General features: G+C 39.6%; 1 protein-coding gene across 1 annotated transcript in view; it reads left to right on the top strand.

The window, feature by feature from the left end:
- The first annotated feature begins 5,166 nt into the window (after positions 1-5,166).
- LOC149778330 (uncharacterized) overlaps positions 5,167-23,018 on the top strand; it is a 61,593-nt gene continuing 43,741 nt past the window's right edge. Inside the window, exons 1-5 of the mRNA XM_089939140.1 lie at positions 5,167-5,284; positions 6,244-6,377; positions 7,135-7,277; positions 7,894-8,070; positions 9,085-9,335. Coding sequence (XP_089795266.1) covers positions 6,273-6,377; positions 7,135-7,277; positions 7,894-8,070; positions 9,085-9,335 — 676 coding nt within the window. The 5' untranslated portion in view covers positions 5,167-5,284; positions 6,244-6,272. The remainder of the gene's footprint in view (positions 5,285-6,243; positions 6,378-7,134; positions 7,278-7,893; positions 8,071-9,084; positions 9,336-23,018) is intronic.

The following is a 23,018-nucleotide window of genomic DNA, read 5'->3' as shown; positions in this document are numbered from 1 at the left end:
ATTTGGTATGATGTCTTACGGAAAAGCAACACAAGTAGGATTTTAGGGCCGGAGGAAAGTGCTTTTCGCAGGGATGCACCACGGTATCCAAACTGGGATGAGCCGATGATCTGATTCAAACCCAAACGATATCAGTTACGAGTTCAGCACGCTAACGACACAGCCAATGCGATTTTTTTGCAGCCGTTAATGGCCTCTTCGGCATAGTTGAGTTCTCATCGGGCTTAAAATCGCATTATGGATATTTGAATTACAATACAGAGCGTATTATGAAGAGGTTTGTCCTCTAAAATTAAGGAACGATGCCCCGTCTTTGGATCAAAGTGGCCCGGTGATACAACTTTCTCATGGGCCGTTTTAATGGGTCTAGAATGCTTAAAATCACATGTTGGGTACAATAATATTAATTTATCAGGGCGACCACAATAGTTGTTAAAAACATACGCAAATGTTTCCACCCAAAATCTGCATTAATGCACAACTTCAAATATGTTTAACTTTCTTGAGTGCAAAATTCCATTTTAAGAAAATAAGCCAGAAGCAAGTTCATATACATAAAATTAAATTAAGTACAAAAAGAAATATTACTTTACTTACAGCCATGAACGTTGAGCAAGTAATTCTACATTACAATCTATATTTAATTAAAATCTAACCACCATAATTTTAGTAATTAAAAAAAAAATAACCCTAAAGTTCTTATAAACCTTTGTTGAGTGAATAGAAATATTTATATAAAAAAATAAGAAAAATCAGTAAAATGGCTAAACCCGCCTTAAAATAGTCAAACTGGGTGATAATCCCGCAATCTGAAGAAAAATCTGCATGTTTTTTTTTAACCTAACTAACTCTGCACTAGGTAGATACCTGGTGCGTTAAAATGAAACATTTAGTTCAGTTGTTAAATAAACAAATTTCCTCTACATTTTACTAAGATGGGATTTCATCTTTAACTTGGCGACAATTGTCTTCATCAATGTTCTTAATATTGGACATTGGATAAATTTCATAATGTGTCATCAGTTTTTACTAACCAATCGATTAATTAGTCTGCATGATGTCTATACTGCCTTTCCCCTGGAGGAATTACAGTTAGCATAACCCCCGAGTTCTCCAGCATCCAAGACACAAGACAACACAATGTGTTTAAATACTGTTTTTATTCGTAGGCGAGAACTCTCTTGAAATTAGGTGAGGTAAAAAGCTGTAATAAATGGAAATACAGCCATTACAAAACATGAAATTACTACATCAACATATATTGAAAGTAAAGGCTTTCTTATGTATTTCCGTCCTTTTAAATTTACTAACGAAATAACGTCCATTATGTGCTTCCATACTTTGAAATTCAATAAGGTACATTTCCGTTAATATTTCTACCGTAGCTTAACAAAGATTGTTACTAAGAGGGTTTAAATGATGACACAAAAGGAATGTTTATGAGATGAATCTCACACAAATAAAGCGTATCGTATGCACTCGCAAACCACGTGGCATTGCGTATAGTTAACTATCCCTATGTCGTAACTTATTGTCATTTTCAATTAACATCCATATCCGAAATTAAATATACGAGGCATTAACAATAATTCATAAATTTACTCACACTGTGGTGGGCTTCAGATTCAACGGAAAGAGCTGTGAAGGAACGTTCACATTCCTGCCTGGACGTATTACAAACGAAAAATGGAAACTGATAATTATGAAGAAGAGTTAAAAAGGGGAGACAAATCTAAAGAACTACTGTGGCTGTTCCAACGGTAACAGCACAATGTCGTGACAAAAAACGGAACTGTTTTGTGAAACAGCGTGAGTGGCTCAAAAGAGTATTTCGAACAAAATCTATCACATAATTCGTAATCAGTTGAATTGTTATTTCACTTGAAGTGACCGATTCTCGAAAGCATCGATTAATCGGAACATCGCTGCATTCTCTAGACACTTTCTTGTCGGATTCTAAATCAAAGTTGTCACCGAAATGTAAAATGTGCAACGGTGCGAGTCAGTAATTTTGACACTCGTTATGAGAAACACTGGTCGATCTGAGACCAACTTGCCCTTTCAAAGTGTTTTCGAAGTCTGATAAATAAATAGCTGGGGCTTATTACCAAGCGAATTCAAAGCAAAGTCCATAGTTCCTAAAACAAAGTCAGATAGCAAAGTCCATAGTTCCTAAAACAAAGTCAGATTCCAACAAAATCTACTGGAAGGTTACATTACAATCCAAAAATATAAATTAATTCTCTCTCTCTCTCTCTCTCTCTCTCTCTCTCACACACACACACACACACACAATAGACCGATTACCTTCAACGCTAGCAGTGGTAACACGCTATACACACATCTGCCGTTCCGGGGTCAATAGTCACTATTTTGTCTGCGTGTCCTCGGGTGTCCGCAACCTCGAAGAAACCAATCACCTTTTTTCAAGTCATTCGGCGTATAATGATGTATTTCCTCTGGTGTTCGCATCATCGAAGAAGGCAAGGAGAGTCCACGCGATCTTTTTTTTTCCTATGTCATTCGGAGTAAAATATTTGTTTTTGTTATTTTTTAAAAATCGCTCTTAAAGGATAATCATCACGATAGGATCACCAAGTAATTAATCTTCTGGTAAAAGCAGTAAAATTGAGATCTGTAGAAAGCACAGCTGGCTATTGTTTTGAATCGGATACACTGTCTTGATCGATCAGTAATTTCTGCAAACCGATCGATTATCGATTAATACTCAATTTGTCCATATGTTTTCTTTCCCAAACTGGCATTAGTTTCCAAATGGTCTGAAGTCGGCGGAGCAGTTTGTATTGTGAAGAACTGAAATTGACCAAAACCAGGTATACAGACTGTAATCAGATTAAATCATTTCCTTTAAAGTTATTGTTACTTAACTCGGAACAACTCTATAATTCACTGCTTGAAATATTAGCACCCGATTAATCAAAACCTACATTTTCCGATAATTCAAGCTGCAACAACTCTAAACAGCCAATAAGTCCTAAAGAAAACCATAAATAAAAAACACCTGTGGTAATTGAAAATTTGAATCTTGGAATGGTCGAGTTATAAACTAAGCACGCAAGAAAATAAAATTAAAGGCAATGATTTAACAAAGTCGCAGGTAGTGAATTTAAAATGTGTCGTTCATGTCAGTAGCAGGTCACAAAAATTACAAAAAAGACTAAAAGCACATCATTCACTGCAAACATACTTCGTTAACATTTTTGTTACTTCCGAATATTTGGCCGAGAAAAAGTCCAACTATTTTTATACAATTCACAATGAAGACAAAATTCTGTTAGACGGCATAGAATACAGCATTGGTAGACTTCAGTTTGTATTAGTATGATTTGTCCTTGTACTGGACCTATTGCTGGGCATAAAACCCATATAAACTTTAAACTTATATTTAGCTTTTCTTTAACATATTCTTTCATAAATATTTCTAGATATTCAAGTCGCTTGGCGTTCAACATTAAGAGGTTAGTGTTAGGACTGGTCAGCCTGATGTCAGGATAATGTGACTCTGTGGGACATCATGCTACATGTCTGCGGCATGATGCCCCAGTGCTAGACATCACTATAAACTGCCACACTGCAGACATCGTAGCGATATCACTGAAATATTGTTAAAGCTACGTTACAAATCTAACACACACACACACACACACACACACACACACACAGATCTTCAAGTCATTTATACAATGGTAAACATCATCGATATTGTAGTCAATGAGAATTCTGACGACTATGATGTGTAGCTATTGGCATCACTTTAGTTTTGTCTACATTATTTGTCCATTCCATTATGTTTACACCATTTTGAGAATTCAACAAGATGATTATGCAAGTTTCTCTCAGAATACCTAATATCTTACATGGTTATCAGCACAGAGAACAGTCTCAATTTTGCCTGCATGCAAATTTAGACTTTTTTCTTCTTATAACGATAAAAAAAACAGTAGTGGCAATAAAAAGATTATGGAGATATTCCACCAATCACATGTTGTTTTATTTTCATCCGACGTGACATTGTTTATTTCAACATTTTCTTTTCTTCCTTTCAAATTTAACTTAAGCAAATATAAAGAGTTATTACCGAGCTTGAAAGTTTTAATGTGTGAAGAATAAAAACCCATGATCAATTAAATCAAAATCTTTCCTAAAATTACGAAACAAAATTCATACTAAATCTCCATTATCCCAGGCTTTGTGTAATTCATGGCTCACGGTAGCAACACCAGTTTCATATTAATAATATGATAAGCCTAAAAGAAATTATTTCATCACGAGGACCAGATGTAAGAAAACGTTTTGCCTTGTCCTCCTTATATTTGTCTGTACATTTACTGTTTTATTCCAAACTTACAAGACTATCTTAGATTTTTGAAATCAAATGATGTTGTCCGTAATATCACTAGTAATGAAATCAACACATGTGTATTTTGCTGTATTTAAATCTTGCAACTATTTCCTTATTTTATTGTTAGTTATGAAGGTATTCCATGGCAAATACTGGCAATATCTTATATTTTTGTTCAAATAGGGGGAGTGCTGCTCGATGAATAAAAAAAAATTGAGTTGTAGTCATGCACTTTCTGCATTCGATATAGATTTGTTTTATATTTTAGCATAACCGGTTCATTAACAATAATGATGCAAAGTAAAGATGAACATTTATTTTCCTGTATATGTTGAAGGTGATGTACATCATTGTGAGAATAGATATGTTTTTGCGTAGTCCTAATTGTGGATGGGCAGGTGAGTTGTTTGGTAAGCATTAAGAACCAGTTTGCCCCATATATGCATTTAGCTGACGCGGGAAACCAGGAAACGAAATACTGCACGGCAGAGACTGCAAATGTCATTCTATTAGATAATATGAACCACATGAAACAGTTTAGATCATACAGAACATGTTCACACTTGGTGAACGACCTAGTAAACCCGTCTGAACCAATAAGCATTGTTCGAATGTCACCACATAAATATAAGCTGATCACGTGCATTTCAAATCATCTAATTACAATGAACTGGGTATATTGATCGTATTACTGGGTCAAAAGATCTACGCCTTTTGTGTTCAATAGTCTTGTTGTGTGTATTGAACCAAGACCAATAATGTACATGTAGCAGTGCTTGCCGTTTAACGGTAATTGGGATTTGGAAAAAGTCGCTGTATCGAATATCGTTTAAAAATGTTGTTGAAATATACATTTGAGTTCGCAATCGGAATATCTAATGAAACATTTGGCTAGACTCGAACAATTTGCGACGCATTATGGTAAGCTGATTTTAAATCTTTTTTTCAGCGATGTTTTAGAAGCTCTTTAACAGAGAGAGAGAGAGAGAGAGAGAGAGAGAGAGAGAGAGAATTTTATTATTCTGGATAGTACATTTAAACTGTTGTCCCCATAAATAAGGTGAGAGGATGGTAGAGGCAGAATTTTCGCCATTCGCCATAACTTGGGTGCAATACCGTTTTCTTGTGTGTTTTTTTTTAATTGGGGAGGGGGCGGATGGTGTTTTTATGTGTGCTCGTCGAATCGTGTCTTGCACGTAATAGTAGGCCTAAATTTATGAAGAACTATATATATATATATATATATATATATATATATATATATATATATATATATATATATATAAGTCACGAAATAGTCAAAAGACCCGTATCATGTAATCTGAATAAGTTTGCATTGAGGAATATAAGAGAAATTGTCCGACTGCCTTTCAGTAAATCCGCGTGATTGGCTTTTTACGCACGAATACAAGTATATGTACTTGTGTAAGTTTTTATTGATCAACTTTAAATGACAACTTCTCATTTCTGTATGTCGGAGTTTCCTTCATTCAATTCTCATGAATGTTTTTTTTTAATACAAATATTACAAATATTTCTTACAATACATCAAACGATCAACTGATAAATTTCTAATGTATATAATGAGGTGGCCGTTTTTAAAAAAAAATATATATTTACTCCGTTGCCATTGACGCTAATCTTAAACACTGTGAATTTGTCATGTGATTGGCATACACCTCGTCCTCAATTCTGTACACCCCCTGAGAACTGCAAACTGCAAATACCGTATTGTACGCACTGCATAGAGATCAATCGATTACCTAAATATTTCCAATGCTGTGTGTGTGTGTGTGTGTGATAGAGATCAGATTTCAGTAATTGCTGCTGTTCATTTGGTTACATTCATCAGAAGCAACCGATTCATTTTTTTTCTTCAGGTAACTAAGAATACCTAGAATAAAGGTCAATGGAAAAGAAGTCATTTTATGAAGGAGGTGTGGAGACGAGTATCACTGCCCCACTTCTCCCTGAGCATGTGGCGCAGACAGACCCACCACCCTCTTACAGCGAGGTAAGAATGTCTTATTCTGAAGAGAAAATAAAGCCAAAGTAATGAGAGAAAAAACCCTAAACAACAAAACAAAACAAAGATATAGAAAGACCACTTGAAATGCTGTGAAGCACCGACGTTACTTAGAATAACAGAGGAGAGACTGGTTTGATGCGGTGATGTGTCTTTAATATATATATATATATATATATATATATATATATATATATATATATATATATATATATATATATATATGCGCTGGAGTAGACGATCTCCTGTTTAGTGAAATAAATAGAGTGGGCTCAGAGTGACAAAGAAAACAAAACTGAGAAGTTGAGAGTCGAATTTTCATCTGATATATATTAATGACATTATGACTATAGAGTGAACGATCTCAGTTAAAATCTAACAGACATGTGTAATATGTACGACCTCAGTTTAGAGCTATCTCACAGACATGTGTAATATTATGTGTGTGTTTTATTGCGTAAATCAAAACAGATTCATTGGCAGCATCTGTGTTATATTGCGACACTCTTGGACGATATCTTAATATCTTTCATGACAAAACGGCTGTTTGTGCATTACACACTTTTAATGTAGACAATGAGAGAGAGATCTCAAGAAAAGCCTCTGTATGTAACGTTGTAAAGATGAAATTTGTGACATCTCTTTCTCTCATATACACAGACGCACACACGCGCGCTAGAACACGCACGCAAACAGGACCCACATTATAAATGAAAAAAGTCAGTTTGTACATACCTGACTCTAGGTGATGGGTGAATACCAAACATCGGTGGCTGCACAACATCCGCCACAGGACATGCCTGCGTTAGCCTACATAGACATCATGCCTAGATGTATTAACCCAGGGAATATACCAGGGGGAATATCTCCGACTTTCGACACATTCAGGTTTGTTTTCATTTGACAGAATTACATGTCTATTTTCTATTTCTTTTAAAAAGAAGAGATCAGAACTAAGGTAGTAGAAAGCACAATTTTACAGGGAAAACAGGAATCCCGTAATCCTGCTCCTGGTGCTTTCACGCGAAATGTTAAAATACTCTCCTTTAACACTTAGAATTAAAAAATTGTAGTTATTTAACATACGATGGCGTATGTATCATATTTTAATACCACGTATATAATATAAAATCAAATATTTCTAGTGTTTAATATGAATATTTGCTATTTATGTGAAATGATATGACGCCTTTTACAAATAAATGAATTAACGATACGAAAGGTTGACAAGTGCTAAACCCTCTGATTTCTTCATGTTTGAAGCGCGTGGCTTTAACAGTCAACCGTTGGATATATTATACGTTATAGCAAGAGTTTGTGGGAAAAAAAAGTCATTATTTTACAAGGACATTTGCTCACGTGTTCTTTACTACTTATCTAAAATAATGTCTTCTACAACCTTTCAATTTCAAACGACAATATAAAACAGTTATGTCTGTTAAAACTTAACTTCTCTTTGACTTCAGTTTCAAGATTACTTGTTTCTATATATGTATTTTTGCAGTACAATAATTCACGGAGCAAACGTTTGGCTAATGAACAACAAAAGCATGTGTGTATGGAAATGCGAGACAATTGAGAGAAAAATAAAAAAGGAGGCATATGGTCTTAGCTATAATCTTGAATCCATGCTTGACCACCAGCCTGCTTTCGGAACCGACTATCATGTGCTAGGACTTAGGTATGTGGCCATTTTTATACCAGTTTTGAGCCCACCTGCTAATAGGAAGGGGTTCTGTCTGCTCTCTCTCTCTCTCTCTCTCTCTCTCTCTCTCTCTCTCTCTCTCGCGTGTGTGCGTGTGTTCATGTATGTGTATGTGAATCTATACTTTTTCATGTTTGTGAAAAGAAAACCTCAGTAAACCGGAAACTCCTTAGAATAGAAAACTTAATTTGGTTCTGAGGAATCGCAGTGTTGATAGATTTTACTTTATATGTATATAAGTGTGTGTGTGTGTGTGTGTGTGTGCGAACGTATATATCTGTGTTGCTAAGCTGTCAACTGGTAATTGATGTACACTTCTCTCTCTCTCTCTCTCTTTCTGTCAAACCAAGAAGGTGACAGTACAGCCATTGACGCTTAAAACATACTTTTGCTGACCGGTAGGTTATTGTTTTCACTTGAACGTTTCTGAATCAATGTGTTCGTTTGGTCGTTGATAATGATTTGTGTCGTAAAAAGTACCGTGATGGTTATCTATTTTAATTGATCAGTAAAATCTTACTCTTTACATTATACGAGCGACTAGCGTGGGTACGTGGGAAAGCCTGCCAGTAGCTTCTCGTGGGTCGGTGGTTCTTTCCTGGGTTTTCCAGGGTTCTTCCTCCACCAGTTATACTGGCCGCCATATATGGCCTATCTTGTGCTGAAAAATGGCGTTAAACCCTAGAATAACAACAAAAACAACAACAATACGAGCGACTTATTACAAAACCAGTTTCCTTTTTATCTCTCTGCGATCATATTAAAATGATTTGTTTAATGTTATCTCAAAATCCTTTTTATTTTTACGAAAAGTGGTTTTTAAATATTAGTATAATATCTCTAACCCTTTTTCAATTTTTTCCGCTTGGCTTTTCTGAATTGCTTCAATAATCCATGTTTATAATATATATTCGGCATGTTGAACATTAAACAAACTTGAATTTTTATTCGTTTTGTTCATATTAGACAGTAATGCTTATTTACTGACAGAATGTGGCTGACAAAGAAACTTGATCCATATTCGCCGCCTCAACAGCTGGGTATATTAAATGTTGTTCCTGACAAAGAGAATATACAACTTCCTGCAGACCTCGTAGGCTTCGGACAGTATGGATTCTTTCAATATCGCGGAATGTTCATACATCCCATGCAGATGGCCATGGGCCTCCACTTCACTTTTGCAGGACTTAAAGAAACTATTGAGAAACTGAACCAGATGCTGGAGCAAGACCCTGTTCCAGGTTGGTTTTAAGTAAATAACTATATGAATGATCAATAGTTATAGGTTACTGCATTTGTATGGGAACATATGAACGAGTTTTGGGATGGAATACTGCACGACCTTGGGAGTGCAGTATATCCTTCCGACAAAACAAGTTCATATTTTCCCATACAAATGTAGTAACCTTTTTTATTATATGCTCATTTTTTATTCTACCTAAGGTTTAATTATATAAACACAATACACTATAAGAAACAACGTAAATGAATGTATGCCGCATTCCAAACTAAATACACAAGCTCATATTCATCATTACACAAATCAAAATTATTACTGCGCATCTAACTCCGCCCAGATAAATTTGAACTTAGTCGCTCGCTCGACATAACGTTCGAAAGAAAATGGCGTGTCTAGTTGAAATTGAAATTTGGAGTCATATTGTGAATGAATGTGCATTGCAACAACTTTTCCATTTGATCTTAAATGAATAGATTTTGGTATTTTTCTCGATTCTACCTTACGAAGGTAGTGAATACCAGACTAGAAGTTTGCAATAAATTCCATGCAATATGGCGGATGGTTCGTAATAGTTCAATCCTATCTGAGTCAAGGAGATATGGAGAGTCTACTAAGTGTTACATATAGAAAATGGTATATGGATATTAATCTAAATAAACCAATTAACTATCTGCGACGACTATGCTGTTGTAAATAATAATATTGTATAATACTTACCCAGTCTCTATGCTATTTTAATATAACGGTTTTGATGGAGCTTAAGCTTCTATTGAATAGATCCATTGAACACTATGTTACGAAAGTCACTTATTTTATGCAAACTTGTCTAACGAAAAGGATATTCAGAACCCAAGATCTCTCTCTCTCTCTCTCTCTCTCTCTCTCTCTCTCTTATGCATGTACATGCTAATATGTTAATACAAAATTCGGCACCTGTAATTTGCTAACTTAAAAACACAGTATACAAACATGTACTACCCCACGCTCATGCGTTACTTTGCGAGAAACGTATACGTAATTTATTCTTCCTGAAGAGAGAGAGACAGAGAATTGCCAAATATCTTGTCTATGCTTAGATAGTTCTGTGTTGTTTCTCTGCATCATTGTATATCATGTTCTGTAGACCTTATGTCTGACTTTAAGAAATGAATTCACTTGTACAATGACACCTGACCAGACCGAAATCCCTCGAAGCCAAAATGAAGTTTTCGGTTTCGGTTTACTGCGGTTCTCTACTTCCACGTAAGAATGAGATGTAGTCAGTCTCTTATCATAAATAATTAAATGTGTATATGACTGGACAAAACATCAATAACCAGTCAATTGTTCAGATAAAGATGCGTGATAATTAGGAGTCTACGAGGTCTGTATGTGTCCATGCTTGCTTTCGTTTTACTTTATATGAGTGAAGGCTGTGGAAAAGCCATTGGCTGACCACATGCTCCAGTTAAGTGTCAGCTTCATGAGATTCATTTTAGTGTAGAATTAAATTTTGGGACCCAAAATTTATTTTGGTTATCAGTTAAATGAGTTTAAGTTTACTGAAATGAAGGCGGTATATATATATATATATATATATATATATATATATATATATATATATATATAGGCAAAACTTCCTTTGCAATACACGCGATCTTTGAATATACATGCTGCTATGAGTGATGTCTGGGAGTAGTGAATGGGGATACCCTAGCGACAATGGGACTTTAATGTTAAAATAGGGGGGTTGTACCCTGGCGACAATGGAAAATTTAACATTAGAGAAAAAAGTTTGTACCCTGGCGACAATGGGAATTTAACATGGGGAATAAATCGTGGGACTGTTGAGCGACAATGGGAATTTAACATGGGGAATATATTTTGGGACTGTTGAGCGACAAGGGAAAATGGAACAGGGTCGGGACCCTATTTTAATAGGGTCCCGACCTGATGGGTCTCTATTTCTTTTTAAAAAAAAAAAAAAAAAAAAAAAAAAAAAAATTGGGGTAGGCAATTGAAAGTCTATCTCTTTTCGAGAGATTGGAGTGGCCCTGAATAGGGCCTTTGGGTTTCTTCTTCTTCTTCTAACTCCTTAACTTCTTTATCCATCCCCTCATTTTTTCCATCATTCCTTTCTTCTTCTTCTTTTCTGTTTCCGGTATCCAGTCTGGGTGACCCATGGCTCGGAACTTCTGTTGGATTTTCATCCAGTTAGCGTTTAGTTTCTCTAGTTCTTCCTTTTTCTTTCTATTTTCTTCTTCTTTTCTATCTTTTGCCCACCTGTCCTTTATTTTCTCCACTTCTTCATCTATCACCTTTCTCATCTTTTCTTCCCCTTTTTTCAATTGTTCAACACTTCTTTTGACAAAGGACCACTCTGACCTTTGTTCTATCTCTTCCAAGAACCTTCTTACTTCTTTTATCTTCTCCATTGCCTCTTTTACTGTCCCCACTCTGACATAAGGGGGATTTATCAGCCCTCTCAATCTCTTTACTTCTTCTTCAATTAATCCCTCTATCATCTCCCTGGCTAATTTTAGTTCGTTCACGTAGTGCAGACTTGTTCTTAACTTCCAATCTCTTTCAATCCTTTCAACTCCATATTCACCATCCACCATCCAAAAATAAACATGCCTTAAATCATTAAACAGTTGGGACACTTCCATCTTCCTTTTTTATTCCTTAGAATGGTGCGAACGACGAACTTTGTGGGTTCTTATAGTTAAAGCGCGGACGTGATGGAAAACATCCCCCTAAAACAAAATTGATATTACCTAGATCATGACCAAACAACGCGCTGACGTGAAGGAAAACATCCCCTACTTTTCTCATTTCATATGATCTACTATCCACATACCTCAAGCAACAAAAAACAAACCCAAAATCTACTATCCACACACGCAAAGCATTAAAATTAAACCCCAAATTTACTATCCACACAAACATACGTGATCACTTACAAAGCCCAATAATCTACTATCCACAAAAACTTACGTCAGCTCTTACAAGCACATACACTCACACCACATACGAGTCAGTGTTTATATTCACACTACTCTACATACACAAATCGATTGGCAAATCGATTACTATTTCTTTTCTAGAGATTGGGGTAGCCCTGAAAAGGGCTGTTTGTTTTTGAACTCCAGTGACACCTGGTTAATGATGGCACCTTCCAGGCCTGGCACCACACACACATCTTCTTCCCCAGTCTCCTTTTACATTTTTTCTTGAGAGCGCAGAGGGAGGATGATTGGCTTCAGCACCCCAATCCTCTGTCTCTGGTATCTTGTAAGCCATCCTCTCTCCTATTTTCTTTTCCTCCTCTTAACTCTGTCTTCTCTCATCCTCTTCCTTCTTTATTCTTCCCTCTTCTACTATGGCCTCCGCTGCCAGTTCATTTAACAGGCGCCTGACATATTCCATATGTATCTGGAGTTCAAGAAGTTTGCTTATTCTGGTATTCATTGTCTTGTTAACGAATGAACAGGGTAGCTAGACTGCCAAGCGAGTTTCAATTTATACTAAAAGCGCGGACGTGAAGGAAAACATCCCTTAAAACAAAATTGATATTATCTAGATCATGACCAAACAACGCGCGGACCTAAAAGAAACGCTCACTCACTTTTTTATACTGCCCATCACTATTCTAAAAAATTTCATTAAAAAAATAATATACTATCCACATACGCAAAGCAATCAAATCAAACCCCAAATCTACTCTCCCCACACGTCAAACAGCAAAAAAAATCATGATCATAATCTACTATCCACACAAACGTACGTGAGCACTTACAAACACACAACAAACGTACGTGAGCACTTACAAACACACAATCATATACACAAACACATGCACTTACACTATAAAAAAGAGTCAGTGTTTATATTCACACTACTCTACATACACACATTGGCAAATGGATTACTATTTCTTTTCTAGAGTATTGGGTAACCCTGAAAAGGGCTGTTGTTTTTTGTTTGCTATGGCAATCTTTTAGTTTCTAAGAATGCGACGTCCTCTGAGGATAGACTTTCTGACGATAGGTCTGCTTCTTCGGAAAGAGAAGAAGAACTCTTTGGTGTCGATACGACAATCGACAAAGCCTCTGTCAGGTTCAGGTTGTTGCTGCTGCTGTTGTTGCTGCTGTTGCTGCTCTCTCTGTTGTTTCTGAAGTCTGTACTTCTCTGTCCATTCTTCTTTCTCCCTGTTCACTTCTTCTCTGAAGAGCTCTTCTATCAGGTCTTCAGTGACTTTTAACATTCTCACATTCTCTATCTCTTCTGGCTTCGGTATCAGACTGTGTCTGACCCTATGCAAATTCACGTAGGCTTCGTTTAGCTTAGCTAGTTTGGAGCACATCTTCGTAGGAGGATGAGTCGACAATGGATGCTACCCCGGCTTTAAAGTCAGAGCGCGGACGTGAAGGAAAACATCCCTCCACGGTTTTCGAGTCGGAACGTTCAATGAGTGTCATGAGAGGGATAGTAAGAAGTCAAAGAGCATGAATCAAGATTTCTATAGTCAAACAAACCACAAAGTCATTTTTTCTTCAAAACACAACATTTTTTATTCAAAATCACTTAACACTAACAAACAACTCTAACATTTTTTAACAATAACCCAACAATATAACATCAAACATTTTTTTCTAATCACAAACATTTTTTTCAACTCACACATTATTTTGGACAAGGCTGACAACGTTGTGAATGAAATTGTGATTTCCACTGTTGGAAATCATTAGGCCATTGATGGACACTACGTTTCCTAGCTTGAGACAAAAGATAAGCATAATGGTCACAAAACCATTGATCTACTTTCACATCGTTTCTAGAAGAAGAACGAGGATCAAAATGAGTCACTAAATGTTCTAAGGAATAACCCAGGCTGCGATGATGCAGAAAATACACACAATATTGTCCACACACCAAGGAATCTGTGCCTTGTAATTTCACATTATTGAATCGGGTGGTCTGAGCATTTCTTCTCATAAAGTCGATGATATCGTCTTCCAGAGGAGGCAATCCGTACGAATCGGAATATTCCACACATCCTTCTTGAGGAAAGTAGACGGCTACCCAGTGGGTTCCTGGGAGATGACTGTCGTCCGTGTTAATCACATAAGCTAGATGGTCTTGAGGTTTGCGATGACGGAGTTCATCTTTAGCACAGACGACAGGATTCCAAGAAGCCGTGTACGAGCTGTGGTTCAAAAGATAATAAAGTTCCCAGGTATCCATTGATTTGTGTGTTTTTTCTTCACAGGTAATGATAAGTGATCAATTCGATCCTGACTTTTTGCTTGAAAATGTCTGACAAGTAAAAGGCGTTCGGATCCGACTTCTTACTATGGTCAAAGAGAGATTCGATGCGACGGCACTCCAGAGACGTTAATGGAGGAGAAGAATGTTTATCCAAGCCTTTATACCACTCGTTCAACACGAATTCTATCTCGATGTGATCCCAAGCTTTGTCTAGATATTCGTCCAATTTTTCTTCTTGACTCAACATCAAACATTTGTCGTGTTGAATTTGACTGGGATGATCGTTGTGACATCCATAGCACTCTTCTTTGATCAATTCTTTCATTATATCTGCCAGGACTGTAGCAAAACAGGGGACTAAATGGGCTTCTTGTTCTGGCCATCTTGACTTCATCATGATAACTTCTTCGTCTTGGGATTCTTCTTCTTCTTCTTCCACGGTCTCCTTACATTCCATCTTCAAAGTTTCTCCACTAGGTAAAGAGGGATAACAGTCTTCCATAGCTTCTAATAATCTAGAATGACTTCTCTCAAACTGTTGATTTCTATGATTTCTGGAGGTGGATTTGCAAACTGAATTTCCACACGAATCTGACCCGATTTTATAGGGTGGAAATGTCCCTCGTCGCTGCCTTGGTCTGGAGTGAAATCAAAACCCCACAAAGCATAGCCTCCTGCATAATCGTCGTACGTAATACCGTGACTGGTGTTGGTTCCTAACTGTCCCGTGGCTTCGTACAGGGACAAGTACGATCTCAAATAATTCTTCGCGACACCAAAGTTAGGCTCAAAGGGTCGGGTACACAAGGTCTTGCCGTCGCGACTGACTTCGATCTTGGACACATTGTAATGTTGAAACTCAAAAGGATTTTGATCGTGGGTTCCGTTGAAGGCTGAATTCCTGACGATACCAACAATCAAACGCTTGGGTAACTGTTCTTGGAACAGATGATCTTCGATCATAGATCACTGTCCAGCGGGAATGGTGAACGTTTTCACTTCTACGCGTCGTATCGGATACTTGGCGGTCGTTCTGCTCAACGTCTGACTGACGTCGTTTCCCACTTTAGGTAACACTTCCACACGACGCACGTAAAGTCGGGCTTCTTGAATGATAGTTTTGTATTCATTGGCATGGGCCATCAAATGGAAAGCGGCACTGCTACGATTCAGTCTCAGACGGATATCCACCCCGTTGAGCAAATACTTTTCTTGTAACCACATGTCCAAATGCAAACGATCCATCAGTTCTAAACTTCGCCCTTGCAGAATTTTCTTACGACGGTCGTTAAACCCCACATTGTGAGGATTGTCATCTTCTGTCAGGACTGTGTCGCTAAACGTGGCTACACCTGCCGTGTCAGGTTTCCATACCACGCAAGCATCCAGATGAGTATTCTTGGCTTCTTTTCCGTACGTCAAGTGATTTGCCAGGTAGGCACGATATGGGTAAGTATCCATGCTGCTGCTGACCAGTTTGTTATTCAAGTACAAGTCCACTTCGCTGAACAAGGAATGCATGAAATTGGTGACAGGAGCTACTCTAGCATCGTCTCCTGGATTGGTGTTGTCCGTTTTGATCACTTTCACTTTCACTTTCAAGTACAGGTAACTGCTATTCAGATCGATGTAATCTTCGGGCTGTCCTTTGATTTCAAACTCGATGGGAGCGCAATCCGTCAAAGAGGAGACGGGGTGAAATTCCACCCATTGGGATTCTTGCATCGTCATCATGGTGGGGGGCATGGCAAACAGATCCAGTTCCGACTTGGAACAAGCGCAAGACTCTCGGTGTCTCAATAATCGAAAACGTCTAAGTCTCGGACGGTTCTTCTTTTCTTTGCCTTTCTAGCTTTAGAAGTGTGAAGTCTGGTGAAAGGGTGTTTTCTTCGTCGTCTCTTTCTGCCTTGTCCTTGCTGAATGCCTGACTCGGTAGCGTGCAGAGCATTTATGGGTGTGTCTGGTCTTCCCAAAAGGTCTTTGCCCGTTTGCAGCAAGACATTTTTGCCTGCCCTCATGAAGGCTTCTTTGGAGTTTTGTTTGTCGATGATGACATTTTGGAGAAATTCTTTGCCTTGTGTTAGTGCCGCATCTTTCAAGGCGTGCAATCCGCGTGTCACCATCGGTTTCAACACGGGGGCCACCGAACGAAAGGCCGATTTTAGCGTATCTCCTAAACCGTGTCCTCGCTGTCGAGCAACGCCTCGGTACACTGGATACATGACATACGAGTTGTGAGAGAACCGTTTTCGAAAATGGAGTTTCACTGTGACTTTTTCCTTTGGTGAATGGAATATTTTGTCCCAGATCTCCTTTTATAGCAATGTTGACCGTGTATAAATACGACTTGCTGACAGGCAAATAGTGAGGATGTACAAATTCGCGGTGGACGTGGTAAGTGTTTCCACCTTCCTCGTCAGCGAGCGTGGCAGAATCTACTTTGAAAGGAATGACACGCAGTAACGGTACGGAGGTGTGTCCCACCACGTTATACTCCACCACATCGGAGTACACAAACATCAAATTCAGTCCTCGGTTCAGTTCTACCGGGGCACGAAATAACTTGCTAAAAGACTCGTTGTCGTAAATGACTGGGAATTCGTTTTTCTTCATCATGGCCATTCTCATGTCCATGTCTCCGCCCAACATGTCAAACAATTCAGGACAAAATAAAATGGACATGATTTTACTCCCGTCAAATTTCATCAAGAAGCGACGAGCTGATTTGTGGTATTCCATGGTGACACTTTTTTTGACACTTTCCAAAGCTTTCAGAAACACGATATTAAACCTGGAGGCTATGCTGCTCACCAAATGTTGACCACTAAAATAATAGCCTGGGGGAATGAACAAGTGATAGGTGGTGTACTTTTGATTTTGTGTGCCAGGGGTTTTTATGTCATATTTGCCATGGGTATCCAAGTACTGTTGCATTTGCTCGTCATGAACTTCCACAGTAAAAAAGTTCTGATTGGGAAGGACATTGAGGACATGGGTCGGGTGAATGATTTCTACTAAAGCCACTTCCCAATGGGCTTCGTGATCTAATGGGATGGTCTGAGGTAATTTGGCCGTGTAACAGCACAACGTGTTCTTGGGAAACACCTCCATGGAACTGTCACTGGGTAAGGTTAAGTAAAATTGGTTTTGGTGACTCATAATTCCAGAGTTCTGTGGCTGTCCGAGGGGTTCCTGGACGTCAGAGGCGTGTCTCCGCACAAAATAGGGTTGTTGTTGTTATTGGAGTGGTGACTAACACTGGCACTAGACACAAGGTTCCCGTTGTTCCCGTTCGAGGAGAATTTCAGGGAGGGATTGGGAAGCTGGTAACCGATGCAGCTGCTCAATAAAATGGTCCACAATTGTTTGTCTCCTTGTTGCAAACTTAAATTGGCGATGGCTGCCCCGATGACACAATACACCACGAAGATCTGGCAGAAAAAGACGATTTGCGTTTTAGGCACACGTTCTCCACACCACACCCACAAAGGTTGTTTTTGTAAATCTTGCAGAGAAGAACTAGGTGAAGGAGTGGTCGACGTAGCTGCGTCTGTGTGAAAGGGCATGATGGTCACTTCTTTTTATAGTCTATGACTTGCGAAGCGTCGATCCAAGAATCAAAACTGGGTGGATATCCTTTCCAACGTACTTTGACTTCTTTGACACGTCGTTTGCCCACTTTACGGGTTCTGCGTTCGAGAATGCTTTCGATGTCGTACACGTCGTCTTCTTTTTTGGTGACACGTTGTAACTCGGGTAAGTAAAACGTTCCTTTGAGCACTTCTCCGTTCATGTCTTCCAATTTATAGACGGCAGGATGACGACCATGCACTGGTCCAGTGGCACGAAACAATTCGGTCGTCCAGTTAAGTAAGTAACCTTTGTCGAAAGTGCCAATGCGTACCCAATCCCCTACGGCCAACACTCCGCTTTTCTTGGGGACAGCCCTCGTCGGGGACGTACCAAACAGGTGCTCAAACACCAACACTTCGTTCTCGGGAGTCACTTCTTGCGGAGCACGTCCGATGCTTCGATGGTAAGATTGGTTGTACGCTTGCACCAGGTGCGTTAAGATGACTATGTACTTCAGAGTGTGGTGATGCGTAAAATATTTCCACATGCGTTCTTTCAAAGTGAGTTGAAAACGTTCCACGATGCTGGCTTTGGTTTCAGGATTCTCGGTGGTAAAAAAATAAATGTCACGTTTCTTTAATTCTTTTTGGAAATCTTGGTTCAGAAATTCGGTACCTTTGTCCGTTTGCCATCGAAGAGGGTGACGACCGCTTTGTTTCAACACTCGTTGCAGGGCTCGCACTAACTCGCCGCTCGATTTGGAAGTCAAGGGTGCGACCCAGGAAAATTTGGAAAAGACGTCGATGACACAAAACAAATATTTGTAGCCACGATTGTAGCTGGCCAAATGAGAGACATCGGCTAAATCGGCTTGCCATTGATGATCGATGCCTTCCACTCGGGTGCGGCTTCTGGTAAACTTGCGTCGAATGGGTTTGTGTAAAGTGTAGGTAGCTTGTTCTTGTAACCATCGTTGCACTTGAGGCAAACGGAGACTTTTCAGTCGCGTTTTGGCAGCACGATACAATTTTTGTACTCCTGCGTAACCTGCAGGATGCGAGGGATCGTAGTAAATGCTGGCTAACACTTTTTCCATTTGTTGGTTTGTGTGTTAATAAGGCACCCACTCTTGGAAGATGCTACTCTTTTTCTCTTGGGGTACTTTCTTGGATTGTAATGCTTTGCGTGTGCGACCGGCAATAGGTGTCGAAGAGGAGGATGTCGGAGCAGGGGATATCGGTTCTTGTTTCACTTCTGTCTTCACTTCTGTCTTCACTTTCTTTTTCTTTGTGATGAAGAAGGGGTGGTCATCATCTTTTTAATTCATCCAATTCTGGAGGTAGGTGGTGTTGTTAACTTGCGTACTTTTCCTGGTGGAGTTTGAAACCCTTCTTCTTCTTCTCCTTTTTCTGCCTTGGTCACTGGTAGTGGTGGTGGTGGTACTGGTGATGGTGCTGGACTTTTCATCAAGGTCTTAAAATCTTTCAGAGTGGGAAGAGCTGTTTCGTCTGAGGCTTTCTGGTGAAAGAGTTGCAGTCGTTGCAAGAGTTGACCGTACTTTTGCGATTTTTCTGTTTCGGACAAATCTTGGCGATCCATGAAGGACTGGAATTCGTGTTGTAACTGGGACATATCGCTCAAATGGGGATTGGGAGGTAAATGCGGGGTGTGTTGTTCTTGCCAACGATGGTATTCCATCCATCGTTTGTAAGGCACTAAAGCTAGTTTTCGTCCTTCCATGGGGTTGTCAAGGGTCGATTCTGAGATCTTGGGACTTCAGAGGGCCTTTTTATCTTGCTCCCACCAGTCCTCCCAACATGGTTCCCAAGACTCCTTTCAACAATGGACCTAACAAGAGGGGTAAAATGCCTCCACGTTGGACTAACATCTTCTTCTTTTGACGAAGGGGGATTTTCTTTTGAACCATTTGACGAAGAACGTGACGATGTTTGCCTAAACATTGTTTCTGGTGTTTGGACAAAGGGATCGTACCTTTCAAGACGTTCAAACAACATTCGCACACGGTATCGATGACCTCTTTGGAAGATGATTGAATGAGTTTTTTTCGTAGGGGTGGAGGAGCTTTGGACAGGACAGATAACATGTCCCCATGTTTGACTAAACGAGGAGGCAGTCCTTTCCTTTTCTTTCCTTGGGGTTGTTTAGAAGAGGGATGTTTTCTGGAGGGTGATATCTTTGAGTCTTCAGCACCAGAAAACACTGATACCTACTTGGTCACACACCTTTTTTATGCTGGAACGCGTCGCCACTGATTGTCTTTACGTCGTATCAACTTGAGGACAGGCATGACGCGTCGTGCAGGGGTACGCAACGGACTAAATCGAGCCAGGTCTTGCTTGGACAAATCCAGTAAACTTTGTAACATGCCCGATCTTTCTTGGACTTTGATTTTGTGAGAAGGTATTTTGTGAGCAGCAGCCACTGCCACTAAATTGGAGGGTCCTGCCACTGGGGAAGTTCTTGGGGTCATCAACGGAGAAGTTCTTGGTGTGATCAACGTCTCCAAGTACTCTTCAGTTCTTGGTGTCATCAACGGAGAAGTGGATGAACTTGAGGCTGCCGGAGACGCAGTCACCGCCGTGGCAGGTCGTGGTTTGCGAGTGTAAGGTTGCGTCCTGGCCGAAGTGCCTCTCTTGCGACTAGTTTTCTTCTGTGGGCTTTTCTTTTTCTGGGTACTTTTTCTCTTCTTCTTTTTCTGGGGGCTTCTTTTCTTTCTCCGGGGTGGTGTCTGGTAAGAGGAGGGTCCCGCCACCGGACAAGTTCTCCTTGGGGACCTGGTCTTTTTCTTCTTCTTGGAGCTTCGTTTGACTTTTTTCTTGGGGAGACCTTTGGGGGCATTAGGATCCCATCTTAAGAGAGAGCGAATGATGACCCCTCCTAGAGTACCGCTCCCTCCAGGTTTCAAAATGATTTGTTTTTTGGTTTGAGTGTCGATGCGGGGATCGGCCAGCTGGGTCAAAGCGACTTTGTTTCGATCAAAAAAGCGTTTGGTTTGAAGAGGAATCTGAATGATCCCTTGTAGTAATTGACGTGCTGTCACCGTGAACCATCGTAAGACTTCTTTGAGACTAGCTTCTAAGACACGAGCTCGTGTTTGTGGGTTTTTTTCTCGACTGATGCCATACAAGGTACGAATCAATTTGACGGGAAGATGCGACTGAAGGGACGTCATGTTCAAACTGTGTGAGACAGACGAAAAGTGTTTGAGGTTTTTATAGATTTTTTTTGTGGAGTGAAGTTAAGTCGAGGACGGAGACGTGTACTGGACAGGCCCTCCGTCTTGGCCCCAGTGGTGAAACAAGTGGGTACGAAATCGCAAATCATCGGGGGTCGTAGGTTTCAAATCGACGAGTAAATAGGCGTGTTTATTTTGAGTGGCATCGTCGTACGCCTGAGTCAGCCAAGGCGTTCCTAACTGTTTGGCTAAGACTTGCACTTGCGATTTATCTCGAGGGCTTTTAAACAAGACCACGTAATGTGCATTGAGACTGATGGTGCGATGGGCTTTACTTTGTTGAAACAAATTTTGGGTGATGTAAACGACACTGGCATTACGGTGATGCCCTTTGCGCGTGAACCACAGTTTAATTTCTTCTTCGTCTTCTCCTAACATGTCGTCGAAAATGACCAAATGGGTTTGACGGGAGTCAGAGACGATGCCGTCGTCTTCTTTTGGAATGCCTTCCACAAACACGATGGAATCGCCTTGACTTTCTCGCAAGAGGCTGTACGCCGATTGCCACTCTTTGTAACACCACACGATGCGTTGAGGTGGACGATCGATCAAATGATGTTTATGTTCGATCAAACGTTTGACGAATTCGGTTTTGCCTGAACCGCTAGGTCCAGCAATGAGCATGTTAAAGGGATGGCGAAGATACAAAGCCTCCCAACTGGCACGATCTAAGTGTTCGTCGATGACTTTGACAGTAGAGGAAGAGGGAGCAGATACAGCAGAGGTAGCCATAGTGTTAGGAATGTCACTTTTGACACGAAAACAAACAAGACGAGACTTTATATACTTTCTTCAGGACACGTTTATTGAATGTTTCAAATATGAACAACACGAAAGACAAAAATACATAAAAGCCAAATAGTTATGCACAGGAATAAAAAACACATCAAAACGATCAAAGTGGAATATAAACAAGTGTCTGTACAACATGTTTTGGGTAACCAAGATGTCTTAGGGACGGTGTGTAATGTTCTTACAGTCTCTACATGAGGTATTGTCACACAAGTGTCCTCCCGGAATGACCTTTCAGGAATGTCCGTGACAGTCCTGTCCTGAAGCGAGTGGTTGTTCTCGGTGACGGGTTCTTCTGGCACTGTCACTAACACATGTTGAAAAGTAACTTTTTTCCTTGAACAACTCTTGTGCATACTGGGCCACTTCTTGGATCCAAGCCTCAAAACCCCCCTTTTTCCAGTCACGAACATCTGTCTAATGGGGGTGTAAGTCACAAGCTACACACACATCGTCATACACGTCTTCGGTAGCTAAAAGTTAACGAATCTTTTTTTCCTGTTGAGGTCGAGAAGTATCCAGATGAAAACGCAAGGCTTTAAGCAAAAGGAGTCTTTCGTGACCATTTAAGGCCATTGGGGTGGTAAGTACTGATCGTAAAGAGTCCACAAGGAATCGGCTGGTAAACGAAATCCCAGAAAACAAGTCGCTAAGACATACACTATGCGTCGTCCCAAATTGAATGGATACAGTTCTTGTAATAATTGATGGTAATGATCCACGGTTTGAATATGGTCATTGAGTTCCTTCCACGGAATCTGTTCAATCACTTGTGACATAAGCCGTGGTATGGATTCCTGATTTTATAGTCTC

The sequence above is a fragment of the Sinohyriopsis cumingii genome, chromosome 17 (assembly GCF_028554795.1).
Source record: "Sinohyriopsis cumingii isolate HCF-2022 chromosome 17, ASM2855479v2, whole genome shotgun sequence".
Lineage (NCBI taxonomy): Eukaryota > Metazoa > Mollusca > Bivalvia > Unionida > Unionidae > Sinohyriopsis > Sinohyriopsis cumingii.
This window is presented reverse-complemented; position numbering and strand designations above follow the sequence as displayed.